The sequence below is a fragment of the Schistocerca nitens genome, chromosome 3 (assembly GCF_023898315.1).
Source record: "Schistocerca nitens isolate TAMUIC-IGC-003100 chromosome 3, iqSchNite1.1, whole genome shotgun sequence".
In the NCBI taxonomy this organism is placed as follows: domain Eukaryota; kingdom Metazoa; phylum Arthropoda; class Insecta; order Orthoptera; family Acrididae; genus Schistocerca; species Schistocerca nitens.
The window spans coordinates 926824685-926849140 of record NC_064616.1 but is presented as its reverse complement, the minus strand read 5'-3'; the positions used below and the strand labels follow the sequence as shown (position 1 = coordinate 926849140).

Below are 24456 nucleotides of genomic sequence, written 5' to 3'. Positions count from 1 at the left end.
AATGCTGTTGACCACTGCGTTGTCTGTGGTGACACGTAATGCCTGAAATTTAGTATTCTCGGTGCACTTTTAATACTGAGGATCACGGAATATTTAATTCGCTAACGATTTCCGAAATGGAATGTAAAATGCGTCTAGCCCCATCTACCATTCCGTGTTCACAGTCTGTTAATTCCCGTCGAAAACCTTTTCACATGAATCATCTAAGTACACGTGACAGCTCCGCCCTACACCGCCCTTTTATACATTGTGTACGCGACTCTACCGCCACCTGTATATGTTGCATATTGCTATCCCATGACTTTTGACACATTACTACCAAATGCTTCCAAACAGGAACAACGTCGTTTTATTCTTTTCTTGGCTTCCGAAGAACAATGACAAACACAGGTAGACGTCCACCAGAGAATGAAGACTGTGTATGGGGCAGCATGTCTGTCAAAAATCAATGTTGTGGAGTGGTGTACCAAGTTCCGTGTTGGTCACGATTCGACACAAATGCCGGCCGATCTGGGAGACCAGCATCATCCATTGCTTATTGATTTCAAAGAACCTGGCGTCTCCATCAGTGGAGAACGTTACTGCCCAACGCTGGAGAAATTACGGCGTGCAATTAAGGCGACAAGGTGTGTTACTGCTTCATGATATCGCACGTCAGCATATCACAAATACTCGAGCAACCGTTCTATAATCCTAATCTCTCCATATGCGATTATCATGCCGTCAGTCCTTTAAAGAATGCCTTGAAGGTTCGACGATTCTTGTTGGATGAGGATGTGCAGCAGGCAGCTACAGACTTCTTCACGCAGCAGGACACTGTGTTTTATCAAACGGGTATCTTCAATCTGGTTCGGCGGCGGTATGATTGCCTCAGTACTCACGGTGATTGTCCCTGATTGGCATACCGATTCTGGACTGCACGGTCTTCCAACGGAAACATTTTGATCGCCCTTTACATGCTATGTTTGTCGTTCTTTCATTTTAATACCAAGGTATGTACAATAACCTTGTAAAAGTGATCTACGGATGAATAAAACTACTTCTACCACTACCACTACTTCTGCGATCGATCAACCAACTCTCACGCAACCGAGCGTATGTAGCAGGTATACTGGCGCATACGCTTGACTCCTTATGGTTGGAACACTATTCTCTATACGGCTCTCCGGCCAGGATAACGTAATGCGTCTTGTCTGAGAGGAAATTTTCGATCCACTCGCAAACATGGTTAGATATCTATAGGAACGTATTACCTTTAGAATGCGTCGATGAGGCACTGAATCAAAAGCTTTTCGAGAATCTAGAAACGCCAAGGCAGGTTGGTTTCCTGTATGCATAGCACTGAGTATAGGTCCCTACTAGATGTGAAGATTGTTTCGGAAGCGATGCTGATGGTTCAAATGCCCCGAGCACTATGGGACTTAACTTCTAAGTTCATCAGTCGCCTAGAACTTAGAATTATTTAAACGTAACTAACCTAAGGACATCACACACATCCATGCCCGAGGCAGGATTCGAACCTGCGACTGTAGCGGTCGCGTGGTTCCAGACTGTAGCGCCTAGAACCGCTCGGCCACCCCGGCTGGCGCCATGTTGATGTTGGAAGGGTTTTGTTATTTCTAGGTCAGAGTATCCCCTAGGATTCTGATACAAACAGATGTAAGTGATATTGGAGGTAGTTCTTCTGAATGTCGAACATGTAAGAATTGTTCTTCAGTGCATTTCGTCGGATAAAAAAGTACAGCCTGGTGACAAGTCAACGTACTTCTTTTGCTAAATAGCCTTCAATCCTTTGAAACAAACGGGCTACACAGTGCTGAAAAGCCTGTGGGTTCAGACGGATAGGCATTGCAGACTATATTCTTGGTAGCTAAGTAAGTCCTGTTTTTAATTCCATAAGTTTCATGCTTTTTCGTTCCTATTGAACTGTTATTTTCTCTGTAGATTCGTGATTGGAAAGAAAGACTATGCTTTGTCTATTATCAATGCTCTATCTTTCCTAGCTTTCATCCCATGTCATGAGGTAAGTAATTATTCTGCGTGCGTTCTCGCCCAAATTATGTCACTGATGACGTCATCAATGAGTCGTGGGTGATTACCCACCGTCCTTCCCTCCCCTTCTGATAAAGACCAAGTGCTCTATGCAAAAAATGGCAGGAATTCAAATTTAGGCGGGAAACTAAAACAAAAAATGCCCAACAGCTCTAGTATGTTTTCTGTGGAAGGATAGTTGTTGTTCTAAGTATAAATTGGCGGGAAATCCAAGATGATGCATTGTCATGCTGGCTGACTTGGAATAATGGCCTGCCTCTATGATGTCACGATCTAAGACTTGGAATACAAGCTCCAGCCTAACTACGACGTCAGAATTAAGGATGTGTATCCTGGAGTGGGAGATGGTGATCGAAAATGGTGACCAGGGGGTATACTGGTACAGCTCTATGGCCTTACAATCCAGCTCAGACCTGTTGGGCCATTACTCTAGTAAGATGTTGTCATTTTTTCACTGTCTGTATTTACCATGCCATTGACAGGCTATGTTTCAACTTGTGTATAAGTATCAATAAATGTGTATTGAACGAAAATTGAATAGCAATCCCTTAGAAGTAAAAGTAGCAGGACATGACAGAAAATTCTGTCGGCATGCGTGTGGGACCGGCCAGTCACAAGCCTTCCGCACTACTTGCTGAAGCATTTATGTGAATCATATAACTGGAGTCTGTTTGTGGAAACATGAATCTTTCCCCTTGTGCTGTGAGAGCGTGGTGGAGGCTGTTGACTGCACATTACACCGACTAGATTGCGTAGGACTCTGATGGTGATTGTGGTTCAGTTTTTCGTCTTGAAATGTTGTATACAAATACAGTATTGACAACTATTCTCATAGAAAATATCGTACTTTGCCAGCATGTGTATTAGCTGAATTTAACATGGCAACTATTTAAGTTTTAAACAAGTATAAACGTGTTTAGTTCCCAAATGCTATTACTAAATGCCTGAAACATGTAAGTTCAAATGTTTAATGGCTGTATGTCCCCCAACCTCTTTGGGCATATCACTGCAGAACTCCTCGATCCCAATGGCAGCGACCACTTTAAAGTCCTTTTCACCATCTCCTTTGCCCCCCCCCACCCCCCCCCCCACAAGCTTCCCACTCTGTCGCCCCTCCCAAGGTCGTTCACAAATACCTTCCGTGCAGACTGGTATGCCTACCAGAAATCCATCAACACCCAGGTAAGAAGCCAGCCCCTTCCCTTCCACTATCCTGATGACATCGCTCACGCTTTGCCCTTCCTCCAGAAGACTGTCTCTGACGCTGTAGTAGCTCACATTCCCCCCAAACGTATCCATCCTCACTGTCCTCCCCTTCCTCCACAGGCCATACTCCTTCTCCGTGAATGCCACCAGTTCTCCTGTTCCTTCCTTCGGACTCATGACTGGGACACACTCCTCCATCCACCATCTGCAATTAGAAAGACGTGTTCGAAACATTCTGACAGCAAAGAAAGCCCAGGACTCGCGCCATACATGCACACAGCTAAACGCCACCATCCCTGTCAACTCCTCCAAGTACTGGTCTGCCCTCTAGCTCCTTACTGGTAGCCATCCCACCCCAAATTATCCACTCCTCCATGACAACCACCCCTTCCCTGACCTCAGTGAAGCTAACCGTTTTGCTTTCCGCCTCTCTAAAGTCTTCTCCATACCAAATAACCCTCACTTTGATTACCCCCTCTTCGCCGATGTCCTCGACTGCACCAATAGCACTGTCATGCTGCTTGCTCCCAGATTTTGGTACTTGGACCAGTTTCTACCTTCGGAATTGAACACTCCTATCACAGCACATGACATTATACTCATCCTCCGGTCCAAACACCACACCACCCCTGGCCATGATTGCATTACCTACCACCACCTCATGGAAAGCCCTCTCTCCTTCCTCGCCGTCCTTGCGACCCTGTACAACACCATCCTCTCCACTGGTTCACTGGCTTCCAACCAAACCTGCAGCAGACTTCCCATATTCCATTGTTCCTTACACCCACCTCCTTCTGACACCTCCTCCTATCGTCCCACATGCCTCACCTTTGTGTTTAGTAAGGTCTTTGAGTCCATCTTCTCCCAATGTATCCATCACCACCTAACTCAACACCACTTCCTCCCTTTTATCCAGTGTGGTTTCCAGCCCTCCTTCTTATCCGACGACTAGCTCCTTAACGTCACCCATCTCCTCTCCCTCTAACTTAACTCCTGTCGCTCTGCTATTTTTGTTTCCCTTGACCTCCAGATCCTATGACCATGTATGGCATTTTGGGTTCCTTTTCAAGCTCCAGGCCTATGGCCGTCCTATCAACTTCATCCACCTCACTACCTCCTTCCTCTTTCAACATCCTTCCTATGTCACCATTCATACTTTCTACCCTACTGCAGGTGTGCCCCAGGGCTTCACCCTTTCTCCTATATCTCCTGTACAGCGCTGATATGCCAAAGATCCCCCACCCATACATCTCCTTCAATATGTTGATGACACCACCTTCCTTGACCTCTATCCCATCCTTCAACAGTCCTTCCAAACCCACCTAAACCAGTTTACCACTTGGTGCAACCAGTGGCTCCTTCGAAATAGTTTCTCCAAAACCCAGGCAATCATTATAGGATGTGCCACCCCCTCCTTCCGGCTCCATGATTTCTACCTCACCATCTATGACTGTCCTATCCAACTTCCCCCACCTTGAAATACCTTGGCCTCACCACTGACCATCATCTCACTTGAACTCGCAATCTACTTACCATCCAATGAAAAGGCCACAGTAGACTCTGCCTCCTGAAACTCCTGTCTGGTAGGACATGGAGATTGAACCCTTCCACCATCCTTCATACCTACACATCCTTGATCCATCCCATCCTTTGTTATGTCAGTGTTGCCTGGGTCTCCACCCCTCCCATATTCTATAATGCCCTCAAAATCCTTGAACGCCATGTGCTCTGCCTCGCTTTCTGTATCCATCTCCCATCCCCCACGAGGATCCTCTATGACCTCATCCCCTTCCCACGTCTCCTCCTTTTCCTTGCACACATCTGTATCCTCTACACCAACTGCCATCTCTACCCCCCTCACCCCCTGGTGTCTCCTCTCCTCTCCACTCTCCACCTGCTGCCACAGCTTTACTGATGTGTCTCACTCTCTCTCCATCTCCACCCCCTTACCTCCTCTCCCAAGGGAACTTCCAATGTCTCCCTGTCCCAGATGATGTGCTTTGCCCTGATATTTATCCTTCCTTCCAACTCTGACCCGCCTCCTCCCCTCTCCTCCTCCCTTGGGCTCCCTCTCCTTCCCCTCCCCCTTCTGTTGTTTCCTCCCTCCCCCCTCCCCCTGTCCCACAGTCCTTGCGCTTGATCACCTCAGTTTGCGACAAATTACAACGTGCGTTAGTGACTTCGGCTTTGGAGGTAGATATAATAAAATGTCTGTAGTTGTACAAGGAGTCGATCAGTAGCACAGAAAGTGGTCGTGAAACCTGGAAGAGTATGAGGCGGTCTGAGGCCTCGCGGGGCGTGAGGCCGGGCATCATGGGCCCGCTGGTGCGGTACTCGTGGCAGTACTCGATGTTGTCTTGCCGGAAGCGCTCCAGGTTGGCGCGCAGGTCCTCCTGGAAGTGCGGCTGCATGGCGAGCAACAGCACGTGCACATCGAGCGCGCGCGTCTGCAGCCGCTGCCACGTGTAGCGCAGGTTGTCCACCTGCTCCAGGTCCTCGCGCGCCACCGGCAGCTCGTAGCGGGTCACCACGTTGAACGCCTCCTGTCACATCCAACAGTTACATTACAAGCTGTAACGACGTGTACATTCAGAATACGCGTCTGCAGGGACACGTGTAGCGAAGCTTGTCTATCTGCTCTAGGTCGCGGCAACATTACAACGTACAAGTGCTAACACAGGACGTATTTGGAGCACATTGACACGCGATACCTCACGTACGTAACGACAAGTTACATTTGTCTATAATATAATTTATAGAGAATTTTGGCCTTCTGCAAGACACGTTTTCTTATTTTCGTTCCACTCATACATGGTTCCGCTATTTATATGGTACCTTCAGTGAATTTTATTAATCCGTCTGTAAATTACTGTACATATGATATCTTGTGAATCTTCGTATGAAATTCTGCTTGAAAGCAATTTTGTAGGCAAAGGAACGATAATCAGACGTTAATCTTACTCTAGTACACGTATAAAGAGTGATTCAGCTAAACTGTCGACGTCAAATATTTCTAAAACCGTTTAAGAAATAGTAATTCTATTTTCACCCAGATGAATAGTGAGAACTTCTTCATTACAGTATGTATAGTCTCTGTTGACAGGTACATTAATTACAAAGACATCAGTACAATTTTCGGTTTTTGAGGTGGAACTAAAGAAATTTGTGTATTGCAGCTCTAAAAGAGGCTAAATCAAATGCGTTTCACTCTTCAAAATACGATTATTAGCTTCGGAGAAATTACAATATTTACAACTCAGGATTTATCTGTTTTGAGTAGGAAATCGTTTACTGTCTTGTGCGGAAGCTCATGATTGAATACGGAATAAGAAAATACGTCACATCGGATATGAAGGAAGCACAGTGTGGCACCGCTGCGATACCTGCATAAAAGGGTAATAGAGGAAATGTAGTTTCTTTATGTTTGGGCCGATCACGCATGCCAAGTGCAGGTTAGTCTGAAAAAAATGTCTTTAATAAGCCAACAGAAAGTAGGTGTGCTATTTATTTATGGAGAACGCAGTAGGAAAGCTAATAGAACAACACATAAAGATATCACGGTAGTCGGTGTTCAGAAGGTATGGCAATTCGGGGAATGTGCAAAGATTGCTTATCGCAAGGGCGTTGGAATATTTAGCAGAGGGTAACGAGCAGGCTTGCAACGAACAGAGTGAACGAAATAGATTTTCTGACAGCCGTTGGTCATAATTCACATTTTAGCTCCAGAGAATGTGTAAGTGGCTCTGGAAGAAGCCAGCCCAGCGTTGTTCGCATTTTGCTCTTGATAGGACATGAAGGCGTTACCCGATTACAAGACTGTTAAGGTTTCGTGGTCACTTTTTAATAAATTGTCTGTTGGCTTCTGTCTCGGGTTCTTCGGCCGACGTTTGTTGATAAATTTCTGACGTTTCTCCAGTACGAGTGGCTGCCATTGTGAAAGCTTCACCCTCCATTGCCAAGCTCGCGACCGCAGATTATATGTACCTGGCAATTACATTCGGGAGTATACCGAATACCACGAACATGCGGAAAAGTCTGTGATGGAATGACTGGACGAGAAATCAACTAGATTTCTCAGGACAACCACCTTGTGAAATTCGCCGACAAGGAAATTTTTACTGTTCAGAAGAACAGGACGCTTGTTCACGGAAGATATAGACATACAAAAACATTACAATAGCTTCGACAAGAAAGAAGAAAGAGTCAAGGTGAACAGGTCCTGGATTCCTGTGTTGCAGGGAACAATCGTTTCAGGTGTTGTTGTTGTGGTCTTCAGTCCTGAGACTGGTTTGATACAGCTCTCCATGCTACTCTATCCTGTGCAAGCTTCTTCATCTCCCAGTACCTACTGTAACCTACATCCTTCGGAATCTGCTTAGTGTATTCATCTCTTGGTCTCCCTCTGCGATTTTTACCCTCCACGTTGTCCTACAATACTAAATTGGTGATCTCTTGATGCCTCAGAACATGTCCTACCAACCGATGCCTTCTTCTAGTCAAGTGTGCCACAAATATCTCCCCAATTCTGTTCAATACCTCCTCATTAGTTATGTGATCTACCCATTTAATCTTCAGTATTCTTCTGTAGCACTGCATTTCGAAAGCTTCTATTCTCTTCTTGTCCAAACTATTTATCGTCCATGTTTCACTTCCATACATGGCTACACTCCATACAAATACTTTCAGAAACGACTTCCTGACACTTAAATCTATACTCGATGTTAGTAAATTTCTCTTCTTCAGGAACGCTTTCCTTGCCATTGCCAGTCTACATTTTATATCCTCTCTACTTCGACCATCATCAGTTATTTTGCTCCCCAAATAGCAAAACTAATCTACTACTTTAAGTGTCTCATTTCCTAATCTAATCCCTTCAGCATCACCCGATTTAATTCGACTCAATTCCATTATCCTAGTTTTGCTTTTGTTGATGTTCATCTTATATCCTCCTTTCAAGACAATGTCCATTCCGTTCAACTGCTCTTCCACGTCCTTTGCTGTCTGACATAATTACAATGTCATCGGCCAAGCTCAAAGTTTTTATTTCTTCTCCATGGATTTTGATACCTACTCCGAATTTTTCTTTTGTTTCCGTTTCTGCATGCTCAATATACAGATTGAATAACATCGGGGAGAGGCTACAACCCTGTCTCACTCCCTTCCCAATCACTGCTTTCCTTTCATGTCCCTCGACTTTTATGACTGCCATCTGGTTTCTGTACAAATCGTAAATAGCCTTTCGCTCCCTGTATTTTACTCCTGCTACCTTCAGAATTTGAAAAAGAGTATTCCAGTTAACATTGTCAAAAGCTTTCTCTAAGTCTACAAATGCTAGAAACGTAGGTTTGCCTTTCCTTAATCTAGCTTCTAAGATAAGTCGTAGGGTCAGTATTGCTTCACGTTTTCCAATATTTCCACGGAATCCAAACTGATCTTCCCCGAGGTCGGCTTCTACCAGTTTTTCCATTCGTCTGTAAAGAATTCGCGTTAGTTTTTGCAGACGTGACTTATTAAACTGATAGTTCGGTAATTTTCACATCTGTCAACACCTGCTTTCCTTGGGATTGGAATTATTATATTCTTCTTGAAGTCTGAGGGTATTTCGCCTGTCTCATACATCTTGGTCACCAGATGGTAGAATTTTGTCAGGGCTGGCTCTCGCAAGGCTGTCAGTAGTTCTAATGGAATGTTGTCTACTCCCGGGGCCTTATTTCAGGTAACAAGCGGAAATCCGAAGCGGAAATGACCACGGAAAGCTCTTGGACGTTGGCACGCCAGGTGTATATAACGTGCGGCTGTAAGATCCACTCCAGTGTACCACCAGCAATTGAGGATGAGTCTTTGACAATGCCGGCGATTCGTGCTGGCGAAACGTCAGAAAAATTACTCAACAAACGTCGGCCGGAGAACCCGAGACAGAAGCCAACAGGCAATTTGTCATTATCAGTTTGCATGCACGTTCGCATGATTTGGCGTTATTGGACTTCTTTATCTGGTAAAAATTCAAAGATGAACTCTATATACAAGTTCCGACGACCTAAGAGAATTTAAAACATGGGATAGTTGCAGACTGGGCTGGTGTCTGTTATTTTGTTGACGATCCACATTCTATTCGAGTACTAAAACAGCGATTAGTGTTGGTCATTGCTACCACAGTATTTTGTTGTTCATAAATGCAATAATTACCGAATCACAGAAAACTGTTATCACTATTTTATCCATGAAACGCAGGAGAGATAAATATATGATTGCAAAAGATTGTTTCTGTAATAAGCGCCAGAGCAGTACGGCGATGTTGAACATACTCCAGTGGCAGACGCTGCAAGTGACGTGTTGTGCAACACAGAAAGGTTTGTTATTGAAATTACGAGAGAGTACGATCCGAGGAGAGTCAGGCAACATATTACTTCCTCCAACATGCGTGTCGCGAAATATTTATCAAAAGAAAACCACTGACTTTACAGCTATTCCGGAGATTTATTGGCAATCATTCTTTCCACGCGCCGTTTGCGAAAGGAACGGTGAAGGTGGGATCAGTTAGTGGTACCAAAAGTACGTCCAACCCCACACTAAAAGGCGGCTTGTGGGTTATAGTTGTCATTAGAAAGGGTTTTGTCTAGATACTGGTTGCAAGTCGAAACATTCTCTAATTCCTCGTTCTAGAATTTCTTAATGGAAATTGGAAATATTGTGTGCCTTCGAAGCGAATGACTGCAGTATTCGGCGAGAAATGCAAATTTGGCTCAACAGCCTTGGTGGACTACCTCAATGGGTTCAATGCGGAGCTCCATGTCGACCTCCTGCTCGCGTATTTTGCGCAGCGTGTCCATGACGAGCCTCACGTCGTCCAGGTCTCGGATGGGCCTTTCGAGCTTCCGCTCCATCTCGCTGATCACTGCGTACACGTAGTCCATCTCCCGCCGGTATTTCTTCTTTAGCGCCTGTCCGATGCGGTAGGTGCATGCCCGCACCTCAGTCAGTAGACCAAATTTTAGTTTCTCTGTAAGGGCGATAAAAGTATTTGAAATACAAAAACAACGATGAAAATACAAATAATGGTGACATATTCCACAGTCTTAATTCCTATTAACAAAATTGCGACACAGTTACTAGCATCGGATGAAATGAGAGCAATGCGGCCTCCACGTTACAGATAGAGCTCACTGGGCAGTTGTAGGACTACATCTTACACCGAGGTTACGGAAGTCGTGGGATAGTGATATGCACATCTACAGATGGCAGTAGTATCGTGTACACAAGCAACACAGAGTGAAATAACCGCAGAAATCAATGTGGGACGTACGGCGAACGTATCCGTTCGGAAAAAGCGGCGAAATGTGGCGTTAATGGTCTAAAGCAGGAGACGAACGACGCAAATGCCTTTCTAACAGCACAACATCGCCTGCAGCACCTCTCGTGTGATCGAGACCGTATCGATTTGACCCAAGGTGACTGCAAAAACGTGGTCTGGTCCCAATTTGAGTTAGTAACAGCTAACGGTAGAGTTAGAGTGGGGCGCAGACCCCACAAAGCAGTGGATCCAAGCTGTCAACGAGGCACTGTGCAAGCTGGTGGTGCCTCCATAGTGCTGTGGGCTGTGTTTACATGGAATGGGCTGGGGCCTATGGTCCAATCGAACCAGTCATTGACTGGAAAGGTTGTGTTCGGCTACTTGAAGACGATTTGCAGCCATTCATGGACCTCATGATTCCAAACAACGATGGAATTTTTATGGATGAGAATGCGCCATGTCACCAGGCCACAATTGTTCGTGATTGGCTTGAAGACTGGAAGACGGATTGCCATCGATTCTACGACAATTATTTGGAAGAGTATCTCTTATTTCAATTCCAGCTTGGCTACGATCAGTCCATCTAAGAACAGAATCTCCAAAACTTGAGCTACAAGTGGAAATTACAATTACTTCTTTTTCCCACATTATTTCTTTGTAATCTTAAAAAAATCCACTGAATAATTGTTAACAGAAAAAGTACTTCTTTTTTACTTTTTATTTTATCATCATTAAAAATATGTTCTTCCATAGTTAATTCATTCGACAGAGATGAAGTTAATCAAATAAGAACTAATAAAGAAATGAACGGATGTTCTATTCTAGACAGAATATTGTTTCCATTTTTAACTGTCATAATGTCAAACAACTTTGCCAAATAACTATCGATTAATTTTTTATTAGATTTTCCATCATAGACTGGATAATCTGTTCCATCGGTTACAATGATAATGGAATTCATATAAAGTTGTGAATGATTAGGTTAAGTTCATCAGCCTCCAATGTTAAGATTAATTTCTATTTCTTTGTTTTGAATATTTAAATTATTCTTAGTTTCTTCATTGACAGGAAAAGAGTGATATTGGTTACATTGATTCTTATTCATTTATAAAGGAAAATGTTTACTAAGACATTTTTAAAATAACTGTAACTGTTGATCCATTGAAGTCAATCAAATTGTTATTTTCATCGGTTATAGCTATTTCTAAATTGTGAATAGTGTCAAAAATTGGAGTATCTACAGCTGATAAATTATTGGTCCTCCTAATTCAGCATTTGATTTAACTGAAGAAATAACATTAGTTGCTCAGTGAAAATGATCAGCATGTTTAAGAAACATTCCATAGGCCAGATAAAAATTTATATTTACTAATTTGATGGTATTATTTTTTGTAAACTACTACCAACAGTTTTCGGTTTGGGTTCAATAATATAAGTATTACAATTAAAAATTTGTCCAGTAATATCTTCTTTATCCATAAATAATTTAATGTAACTTTCTATACTAACACTATTTAAAATTTTATCTTCTTTAATGAGTATGTTAGGTTTTTGAATGAATAAATTTTTGGAAGTTTTTGAAACTGTATTGACAGATGGGAACTATTATTTTCTGGAGAAATATTTGGTGTTAAAAAACTGAATAAAAAGCAATTAATGTAACATTTTTATAAGGGACTCATACAAGAAAAGTTAATATTTTTTAAGAACTGATGATTTACCACTCAGTTGGAAAACAGCTCATTTATTATTAACAAAATTTATCTAAACAAATGATGGACTGGGAACTGAAAAGAAGAATCCCAGAGAAGAAACAAAAAAAAAAAAAAAAAAAAAACACTCAGCTTTAACCAAATGCTATTCAATGTTCAGTAAAGGGACTCAGTTGTTGTGGAAAATGACAGTTATCAGTAATTATATTGTAGCTCCTGGATGGTTCAATTGGGATAAAATTAACCATTTGTATATTTATTCTACAAAATTAGATCAACCATAACATTAAAAAAATTATGGAAAGTGTGAAAAAATTGAAGATAAAATTAATAAAAAAAAACGCTGCTTTTATTGTAAATAGTGAAGAAATTCTTCTGTTAGATGAATGTCAGGATAATTCAGTTGTTATACATGACAATTTCATCCTTGAAAATCAGGATGTAGTTAGAGAATCTTTCCTAAAGGTAAACATAACCCGTCGGAGAGAAAATTTTTTAACGTTATATATAAATTTAAGTTTTAGCAATTAATTTCAGAAAGTATTTATTTCAAATTTTGTCTAATGCAGAAGTGAAACGCGACCGATAAACATTGCTGGCAACGAGAGAACAGAAATGTGGTGCTACAAAAGACTGCTGAAGATTAGATGGTTATATCGAGTAACTAATGAAAGGGCACTGAATCGAATTAGAGGAAAGAAGAACAAAAAGCATAGGTTGATAGGACATACCCTGAGGCATTAAGGAATAGCTAATTTGTTAATCGAGGGAAGTGAGGGAGGGGGGGGGGGAGGTGAATACGCTGGGGGGGGAGCAAGGATTGATTGGTGTAAGCGGTTTCAGAAGGATGCAATAGTTATGCAGATATGAATAGGCTTATACAGGGTACACTAGTATGGAAGGCTGCAACAAACCAGTAGAACACACATGTTGTAGTTTTCCTGTTATTATATGAATGCAGTACGAATCTTTTTACTGTAAAAAGAATACAACACTATTTTCCATTTATTTCATTCGCAGGATTTTAGGTAGTGCAATTAGGTAATAAATGATCCTATAAGATTGTCAATACACTGCCTAATGAAAAGTATCTATGAGAATGGCAGCCCTTCTTCCTCAAGCGCCGAAACCAGTGAAGGTATTGACGCTAGAGTCTGGAGCGGAACAGCGTTCTAACTCATTCCAGAGGTGTTACATTGGCTTCAGGTCGTGATTCTGGGCAGGTCAGTCCATTCCAGCAACATTATTGTCCACAAACTATTGGTTCACAGACGCTGTTTTATGACAGGGTGCATTGTCATGCTGCTGCAATCAATCATCGTATCAGAACTGTTCTTCTACTGGATGCAGTACACAATGCTATAAAATTTGTCAACATCCTTTTGCATTTAGCGTTTCCTTAAGCCCAATAAGTTCATCACACCCAAAGTACGAAAAGCAGCCCCATATTTTGGCACCACCTCCTCTATACTTCACTATTGGCACTTCACACGATGGCAGGTAACGTTATCCAGTCATTCGCCAAACCCAGACCCTTCCATCGGATTGTCACAGGATACAACGTGATTCATGATTCCAAGCCACTCGTTTCCATTTATCCACTGTCCAGTTGCGCGCTCTTTACACCGCGTCAAGTTGCGCATAGCACTGACATACAAAAATATGTGGCTAATGACGAGTCGCTCGACCATTATACCCCATTCTTTTTAACTCTCACTGCACCGTCATTGTGGTAGCTACACTTCTAGCAGCGCTTTGGAAAGTGATTTCTTCTTGCAAATTTCATTTTTACGAGTGTCGGTCAAAAAGTAATGCCTCCCATTTTTTTTCTACTTAAAGAAATTAAGTTAAGTGAAAAATTTGAATTTGGCGCCATTCCTCAAACCTTCTTCTGCAATCCACTGCAGTAGTAACTTTCTGTGTCAACAGGTGGCAGCACAGCAGAAGTTTGTAAGATGGCCGACATCGATGTTCGTTTGAGACAGCGTTGTGTGATTGAATTCTTGAATGCAGAAGGTGAAACGCCCATACGCATTCATGAAAGACTGAAGAAGGTGTATGGTGTTGTGACAGTGGATGTCAGCACTGTTAGACGATGGGTTCGTCGTTGTAAGGAAGCTGAAGGGCAAACACCGTTGACTGACGAAAAGCGGAGCGGCAGGCCGGTGAGTGCAGTGACTCCACACAACATTCAGCAAGTTGATGACATCATTCGTGGTGACCGTCGGGTGACTGCAGATGAAGTGTGTCGCATTATTTCTCTTAGTAAAGGCAGTGTGATCACGATTATTAAACAATTGGGGTACTCAAAAGTTTGTGCACGGTGGGTTCCAAGAATGTTAACCGATCAGAATAAAGAGGCAAGGAAAACAATAGCCTCCCAACACTTGCAGCGCTTCCGTTTGGAGGGAGATGAGTTTCTGAAAAAAATTGTGACCGGGGACGAAACATGGGTGCATTTTTTTGAACCCGAATCAAAGAGGCAGTCAATGGAGTGGCGTCACACAAGCTCGCCGAGGAAGAAAAAATTCAAAACTGTGCGATCGGCAGGGAAAGTTATGGCAACAGTTTTCTGGGATACAGAGGGTGTGATTCTGGTTGATTTTTTGGAGCAGGGATGCACAATAAATTCTGTTCAATACGTCACAACCCTCAAAAAACTTAAAGCACGTCTTCAGCGAGTTCGCCCAACAAAATCAATGGCAGATGTTCTTCTTTTGCATGACAATGCAAGACCACACACCAGTCGTCACACCTCTGACGAGATTGTCAAAATTGGATGGGAAGTTTTGCCTCATCCCCCATACAGCCCTGACCTGGCACCATCAGACTTCCATCTGTTCGGGCCACTAAAAGAAGCTGATCGTGGGATTCATTTTGAAGATGAGGAGGCCGTCAAAACATCCGTGCGTCAATGGCTTAGGAAGCAGAGCTGTGATTTTTACCGTGCTGGGATACATGCCCTTGTTCAAAGATGGACCAAAACTGTAGAGATGGGCGGAGATTACATTGAAAAATGACAAAATGATCCTCAATGTTTTGGTTTTCAACCTATGTAATTGCATTTAAATTTCCTGACAATTAAACGTAGAAAAAAAATAGGAGGCATTACTTTTTGACTGACCCTCGTATAACCACCCTTCTCAGTTCTCGACGGCCCCTGTCCATGGATACATGAGGTTGAATTGCTATAACAATAATTATAAAAGGTGGCAATTTTATTTACGCAATGTCTTTTAAATAGATATGATGGTATCTGATACTCAAGTACTAATGCAAAGAAACGTAATGATGCTAAAATGCTTTAAATTCTTGCTATGGTTTAATCTTTAAAATTTAATAATTCTCTTCCTTTTAATATTTAATTAATTAACTTACGTCATTCAGATTTCGTAACGCTGACGGCGTTAAAATTTAAAGTTGTTCAGTCGCTGTTTTGTTTTCTTTCAATTGTTGCGAGCCAGCGATGGTGCAATGCTGTTCGCTTTCAAGTCTACACATTTATAAAAATCAGGTCCAGGAAACACTTTTGTGATCACGGTTGCGATTTAGACGGTATTCGCGTAATTGTACTGATTAAGAGTTATCGTTTCCGAAAGATGCAGGTTCGATTAAAGCTGTGTTCGTTTTTGCGCGTATAATGAAAATATTCCTAACACGTCGCGTAACAAAAAGTAACATGCGAATCACAACCGTGCTCAGACGAAGAAAATACATGATGACATAAATGTTCTTCGCTGTTATCCAGGACAGGTTTAGATGAAACACCGCGATTTTCAGTCTTTAAAAATCACAAGACGATACACTTTAGGGATATTTGTTTTGAATAACTTGTATTTACCTTTTCTTATACAATATGGTGATTGTCCGCAAGGATTATCTCTCTCTCTCTCTCCTTTTTATAGCCTTTATACATTCACATTACATACATTGATTAAGAAACTTTTCTTTCTCTGTCGACCAGTACGAGAACAAAATCCGCCCAGACAAAATGTCTTACATAGAATCAGTTCTCACTTAACAATCATATATAGTTTCGTAGTACAAACAATGCTCCTTTATTCCGTGCACTAGCAAGTCTTTGATTCACTGAGCACAAAAATTAAAATAATAAAATTATAATGACATTTTTAATATCGTCAATTCTTCTTTATATCACGAAAATAAGGTTTGACATCGTCGTAATATTATTTTTCATCGTTGTAGCACTATAAGGTGCGTCTGGTGGATCCACCTCTCGTGCCATCTACCGAACAGTTCCGCATTACATAGGCGTGTCACGATACTTTTGATCAGACAGTGTAGATGGTACTCAAACATTGATAATTTTGACAGTACAAAACTTGCTGATTGCTCTAAGTTCTTGTAACCAAAACTGGATGACTACACATTACAAATAAGAAAAGACAGCTCTTACCTGATCCAGAGTAGTCAGCTGTGTGCTACGCACCTGCGGAGACGGCAAGGCAGTTGGCGAAGACGTGCATGTCGGGCTCCACGCTGAGGCGCGCCTCGAGCTCGCCGTGTCGGCGCAGCGAGGCCTCGAACTCTGCGAGCCCAGCGGCCATCATGTCCTGCTTTCCGCGCTCCGTCTGCCACAGGAACTCGTACGGCCGCCACCGCTCCAGGAACGCCGTCAGCTCCTGCCGCATCCCCTCCCGTGAACACTGCGAGACGCTAAATCACGGCCACACAAAAAGCTCCCGGCCCACACTTTTCGATCTGAAAATAGTGTCTCGTTAATAGGTATCGAGCAAATTAGGAAAATCAGGAATGAAAATCTTAAAATTTCCATCCAAATTCTTTCGAGAAACCCTAAGATTAAAATATTTCAACGCACATTAATTTTTTTATTTTAGTACGTCTCATTTTCAACGAAATATACTATGTGATCAAAAGTATGCTTAAACCTGGCTGAAAATGACTTACAAGTTCGTGGCGCCCTCCATCGGTAACGCTGGAATTCAGTATGGTGTCAGCCCAACCTTAGCCTTGATGACAGATTCCGCTCTCGTAGGCATTGGTTCAGTCAGGTGCTGGATTGTTTCCTGGGGAATGGCAGCCCATTCTTCACTGAGTGCTGCACTGAGGAGAGGTATCGATGTCGGTCGGTGAGGCCTGTCACGAAGTCAGCGTTCCAAAACATCCCAAAGTTGTTCCATAGGATTCAGGTCAGGACTCTGTGCAGGCCCGTCCATTACAGAGATGCTACTGTCGTGTAACCACTCCACCACAGGTCGTCCATTATGAACAGGTGCTCGATCGTGTTGAAAGATACAATCGCCATCCCCGAATTGCTCTTCAACATTGGGAAGCAAGAAGGTGCTAAAAACATCAATGTAGCCTGTGCTGTGATAGTGACATGCAAAACAACAAGGGGTGCAAACCCCATCCATGGAAAACACGACCGCACCATAACACCACCTCCTCCGAATTTTACTGTTGGCACTACACACGCTGGCAGATGACGTTCACCGGGCATTCGCCATACCCACACCCTGTCATCGGATCGCCACATTGTGTACCGTGATTCGTCACTCCACACAACGTTTTTCCACTGTTCAATCGTCCAATGTTTACGCTCCTTATATTAAGCGAGGCGTCGTTTGTCATTTACCGGCGTGATGTGTGGCTTATGAGCAGCCGCTCAACCATGAAATCCAACTATTCTCACCTACTGCCTAACTGTCACAGTACTTGCAGTCGATCCTGATGCAGTTTGGAATTCCTGTGTGAGGGTCTGCCTATTACACATTGCGACCCTCTTCAACTGTCAGCGATCTCTGTCAGTCAACAGATGAGGTCGGCCTGTACGCTTCTGTGCTGTACGTGCCCCCTCATATTTCTACTTCACTATCACATCAGAAACAGTGGACCTAGAGGTCTTTAGGAGTGTGGAAATCTCTCGTATAGACGTATAACACAAGTGAGACCTTATCATCTGACCACATACGAAGTCCGTGAGTTCAGTGGAGTGCCCCATTCTGCTTTCTCACGATGTCTAATGACTACTGAGGTCGCTGATATAGAGTACCTGACAGTAGGTGGCAGCAAAATGTACCTAATGTGAAAAACGAATGTTTTTGGGGGTGTCCGGATACTTTTGATTACATAGTGTATGTATTTTTAATGGCGCAGGGGATGAAAGGACGAACCATAATATTCCTGTGACAGTCTCCTCGAATCGATGTAACTGTGCTCACAGTTTTTTCCCGCTATTGTATACCAGGAGTTGTTGCAGCTACTGTACAAAATATATATTATTAGTTTCTCCGTGTTCAGAGTGTGTGGATTTGGCAGCTTTATGTTAAATGAAGGGGTAGCACCACAGAAGAAATTTAAAAAAAAACATTTTTTATTGACTTTGAACCTTCTAAAACATGAGGCAAAATGTTCAATCGATGAAAAAACAACTATTCTGTGGAATCCCAAGGTCCTCCTCTGGCGCCTCGGATTACCTCCCTTCGCCAACTCGATACCCCCTGTAGTGTCTCAGTATAGTTAGAAGCATTGCAAAACAAAAATACATTAGCTTGACATCAACAGGCATCAGTACGTGTACGAAAAAGACCATTCTTTTGCTTCGAATCTTGATTTTTGTGTGCAGTATTGACTTTTGATAGTTTATTTGTGATCTTATAGTATACAGTTTTGTCTTTCAAGTAAGAATGATTGATAAGAAAGCATACTCGGGTAGAAAAGGTATGAGGACGTTGTATCCGACGCGACGTCGAAGCAGTTTGTCACCAAAGCGTACAAAGAATAGATAACAGGTTGAGAGCAGTTCAGAAGGAATTAGTGCCTCTGCTAAGAAATTGGAAGACAGTAATCAAGATTTTGATGTGAATCATGGATTGAGCTATAGGATTATAAATTTTCTTGCCGTTTTCTCTGTTATTTCTCAATACGTGAAATGTAAAACGTACAATGCAGACGTCACGCTGCAAGAAACATGTCCTCGAGGCTTAGGCTTCACAATAATTATTGCTTGTTCAGACTGCCCAGACGTTGTTATACCAAATGGTAAGTTTACACGGACCGCATATGAAATCAGGAGTCGAATCTTCCCAACAATACGCCCCATGGAATACGGCTAAACGGAATTGTAAAGTTTTGTGAGTTTACAGAATTTCCACGAGCGTTATTTCAATAGTTCTATGATTAACTAGTGGATATGATTTTAACTGCAACTGAAGGAGTACGAGAGGGCAGTCCTGGGATAGCGATTTCATGTTAAGAGTTTTCTACACTTTTTTTGGGATCTGATTGTTCAAATTGGCATGCAGCATAACTCCTACAATTTTCAATCTTTTTATTTGAAAATTTAACCACGACTTTGAATTAAGATTACATAGATTTTTTTAACTTTTTTCCAGATTAAAACTGGCATCAGTTACAGTCCATATCCCAAGAGCGCCTCAAATTCAACATGCCTCTGGAGAATTGCTGCAGTGTCGCCATTGTGTAATATTTTCCGAGAAAATGTTTTTTGTGATATACTTAAATATATCTTCAATAATTAATGTAAGTATTATTTCTCTATCAACTTCCCTTGTTCCCAAAAAAATCAATAAAACGCTTTTTTTTAGATCGTTACAGTAGTGTTACCCCCTAATGAAAGGCCGCTCCAGCGACTAATAAGAACTTCATTAAGCCCACTACCGGTTTCGGACTTAATATTAGGGCATCTTCTAGTGGACTGGAAACTGTCGTCGTAAACGCATAATATGATAGATATACAAATAGTCCACGTAACAAAACATGAAAATCGAGGTTCAGATATCTAAATTGTAAGTACGGAAACAATATATAACTTACATCGTGCTGTAGAGAAGCAAATCAAATGATAAGAAAAATAAAAGTTGGTTGGCGTTAAAAAGTTACGTGTCCAATGACATCGCGAAAAAATGGACGTGTCATGATTATAAAAAGTGTATAATTGGATAAGTATACGTATTTGCATGCTTTCGTAGCCTATTAAGAGGAGTTGTATTCTGAAGCGCTCAAAATTCCAAACTGCATGCGTTACAAATACATATACATCTACATACATACTCCGCAAACCACCGTACGTTGCGTGGCGGAGGGTACCCTTTACAGCAACTAGTGGTTTCCTTTCCTGTGCAACTCGCAGACAGAGCGAGGAAAAAACGACTGTCTATATGCCTGCGTACGAGACCTAATTTCTCGTGTTTTATCTTCGTGGTCCCTATGCGAAAAGCTTGTTAGCGGCAGTAGTCAGCTTTAAATGCTGGTTCTCTAAACTTTCTCAGTAGTGTTCTTCGAAATGAATGTCTTCTTCCCTCCAGGGATTATCACTTGAGCTCCCGGAACATATCTGTAACACTCGCATGCTGATCGAACCAACCGGTAACAAATCTAGCAGCTCGCCACTGAACTGCTTCGATGTCTTCTTTCAACCTGACCTACTGCGGATGCCGAATACTCGAGCAGTACTCAAGAATAGGTCGCACTAGCATCCTATATGCGGTGTCCTTTACAGATGAACTACACTTTCTTAGAATACTCCCAACTAACCGAAGTCGACCATTCACCTTCCCTACCACAGTTCTCACATGCTCCTTCCATTTCACATCGCTTCGCAGCGTAACGACCAGATATTTAAACGACTTCACTGTGTCAAGCAGGATACTACTAATGCGGTATCCGAACATTACAAGCTTGTTTTTCCTACTCAGCCGCATTAACGTACATTTTTCTACATTAAGATCCAGCTGCTATTCATCATACCAACTAGAAATTTTGTCTAGGTCGTCTTGTGTCAGCCGCGCGGGGTAGCCGTTCGGTCTTGGGCGTCTTGTCACGGTTCGTGCGGTTCCCCCGTCGGAGATTGGAATCCTTCCTCTGGCGTGTGTGTGTGTGTGTGTTTTGTCCTTAGTGTAAGTTATTTAAAGTTAGTTTAATAAGTGTGTATGTCTAGGGACCGTTGACCTCTGCAGTTTGGTCCCATAGTCCTTACCACAATTTTTTTTTCGTCTTGTGTCAATCTACAGTGACTTATCTTCTACACCTTCCTGCCTTCCTGTACACAACAGCATCATCAGCGAACAACCTCAGATTGCTGCCAACACTTTCTGCCAGATCATTTATGTATATAGAAAATAGCAACGGTCCTATCACACTTCCCTGGGGCACTCCTGATGTCAGCCCTGTCTTCGTTGAACACTCGCCGTCGAGGACAACACACTGGGTTCTACTACTTAAGAAGTCTTTGAGCCAGTCACATGTCTGGGAGCCTATTTCGTATGCAAGTATCTTCGTTAATAGTCTGCAGTGGTGTACCGCATCGAATGGTGGTGGTGATTAGTGTTTAACGTCCCGTCGACAACGAGGTCATTAGAGACGGAGCGCAAGCTCGGGTTAGGGAAGGATTGGGAAGGAAATCGGCCGTGCCCTTTCAAAGGAACCATCCCGGCATTTGCCTGAAACGATTTAGGGAAATCACGGAAAACCTAAATCAGGATGGCCGGAGACGGGATTGAACCGTCGTCCTCCCGAATGAGAGTCCAGTGTGCTAACCACTGCGCCACCTCGCTCGGTGCATCGAATGCTTTTCGGAAATCTAGAAATATGGAACCCATCTATTGCCATAGGTCGCAGTATATATCATGTGGGAAAAGAGCAAGCTGTGTTTCGAACTAGCAATGCTTGCTAAAGCCGTGCTGATTCGTGGACATGAGCTTGCCGATCTCTATGAAATATATTATATTCGAACCCACAATATGGTATAGAATTCTGCAGCAAACCGATGATGAGGAGATTCGCCTGTAATTTTGCGGGTCCGTTCTTTTACCCTTCTTATGTACAGGAGTCACCTACGCTTTTTTTCCAGCTGCTTGGCACTTTGCGCTGGCCGAGAGATTCACGATAAATCCAAACTAAGTACGAGGCCAAAGACGTAGAGTACTCTTTGTAAAACCGAGTTAGAATTCCATCCGAACCTGACGACTTATTTGTTTTCAACTCTTTCAGTTGTTTGTCTACAAGAGGGTTCAAAAATGGTTCAAATGGCTCTGAGCACTATGGGACTTAACTGCTGAGGTTATCAGTCCCCTAGAACTCAGAACTACTTAAACCTAACTAACCTAAGGACATCACACACATTCATACCCGAGGCAGGATTCGAACCTGCGACCGTAGCGGTCGCGCGGTTCCAGACTGTAGCGCCTAGAACCGCTCGGCCACTCCGGCCGGCCTCTACAAGAGGGATGCTTATTACTATGTCATCCATACGGCACTATGTACGATGGTCAAGTGACAGTACATTTGTACGACTCTGCTGCGTGAACGATTTCTTAAAAACTGAATTTAAAACTTCGGCCTTCCTTTTGCCATCTTCTACTGCTAACCACGCTGGTCAACCAGTGACTGGAAGGAAGTCTTAGACCCGCTTAGCGATTTTATATAGAACTAGAATTTTTTCGAGTTCTCCGTCACAACTTTAGCTAAGGTATGACGGTGGTAGCTATTGTATGCTTCGCGCATACATCTTTTCACAGACGCACGAATCTCTAACCTATCTTTGTCTGTCGTCATTTGCGCGTCCTCTTCTGAACGAAGAGTGCAACAGTCTTTGCTTCCTCAGCATTTTCGGAATTTCGTTATTGTGGGTATTTTCCGTCCTTAATCCACTTACTAGGCGCATACTTGTACAGAGCACGATTTAAAATCTGTGGTTTTTTTTTTAACTTTGTCCATAACTCCTCTAAGTCCACCATTCTGGAACTAAAAGATTGCTGTCTATGTGAGATGCTAACAACTGCCTATCTGCTCTGTCTAGCAGGAACACTCTCCTAGTCCTCTTAACTGATTTATTAACTTTCGTCATCATAGTCGCTATGATGATATCATGATCACTAATCCCCTGCCACCTTCGATAAGGTCCGGTCTGTTTATAGCTACAAGGACAAAAGTATTTTATTAGATTTAAAACTAGTGTAAAATAGTTGCACTGTATGGGGCGTCCAAGTCGAGTGTAAATTTACGTCCCCTGGATAGCGAAAGTTAAAACACAACGAAATGTAAAGGTCTCTAGCATAGATTGGGCGCATCTGGAATATCTGGATACGGCAACGAACCTGTGGGGCATCTTTAAAGGAAATTGTTAATAACGTCGCGGCAGAGTTCCAAAAAATTGGTGGTTCTCAGTGCGAATTGCTCAAATTTTTAAAGCCACCTGACTTTCAACTTTTTTATCATTTGACATCGCTTTTCTACAGCACAATGTAGGTTATATATTCTATCTGTTTTGGTACTGTAGAATTCTAATCTTAGTTTTTCGTCTCCCGTTATGTGAAATATTTGTATATGTGTCATATTACGCTTTAAAACTGCAGTTTCAGGTCCGCTTAGAAATGACATACTGAAAAGGCTGAAACCGGTCGTTGGCTAAATAAAGTTCTTGACAGAAATTGGAATAGCATGTCATTAATTAAACTAACAAAATATAGATATACAGTTTCATTTTACGTGTACAGAAACATATTTCACCACGGTAGTGGCAAAGTCAGTCGTTTTATTTTTTAACTGCTCATTATATTACATCATGTTCATTAATATATCGAAACCGGATTTCCTGCTTTTCGCAAGCAGTCGTCTTAATCTACAATTTACTCTGCTCGACTGTCAGAGCTCCATTCCAGGTTTGAATCGAATTTTCGTTGGCACCGATGTTCCTACTTATGATTTCTGAAATCTGCGGTGAGAGAATCTTTCGTGGGGTTTGTGAGTGAACGATTTTGGCGGAGTATCGCAACATACCCTGGCACAAGGGCTGTATACGGATTTAACCAAGTGGACTAAAATTAATAGAACGATGGGATTCAAGTCAATGAAGATGCAATGACATTTCGTTTCAGTGCATTTAATTCAATTAATGTACAGTATATTCCTTATAGCCGGCCGGTGTGGCCGTGCGGTTAAAGGCGCTTCAGTCTGGAACCGCGTGACCGCTACGGTCGCAGGTTCGAATCCTGCCTCGGGCATGGATGTGTGTGAAGTCCTTAGGTTAGTTAGGTTTAATTAGTTCTAAGTTCTAGGCGACTGATGACCTCAGAAGTTAAGTCGCATAGTGCTCAGAGCCATTTTTTATATCCCTTATGGCAAAGTAACACATGGTCGACCACCACGTCCGTTTCCAACATACTCGCTTGGAGACGTTCCGTCCGCAGCTCG

The 24456-nt window shown here is 42.6% G+C and overlaps 1 protein-coding gene across 1 annotated transcript in view; it reads right to left on the bottom strand.

Annotated features, from left to right (window-relative positions):
- Positions 1-24456, bottom strand: part of LOC126249493 (dynein axonemal heavy chain 5) — an 856962-nt gene that overhangs the window by 501020 nt on the left and 331486 nt on the right. Inside the window, 3 exon segments of the mRNA XM_049951144.1 lie at positions 5520-5801; positions 10023-10258; positions 16712-16904. Coding sequence (XP_049807101.1) covers positions 5520-5801; positions 10023-10258; positions 16712-16904 — 711 coding nt within the window.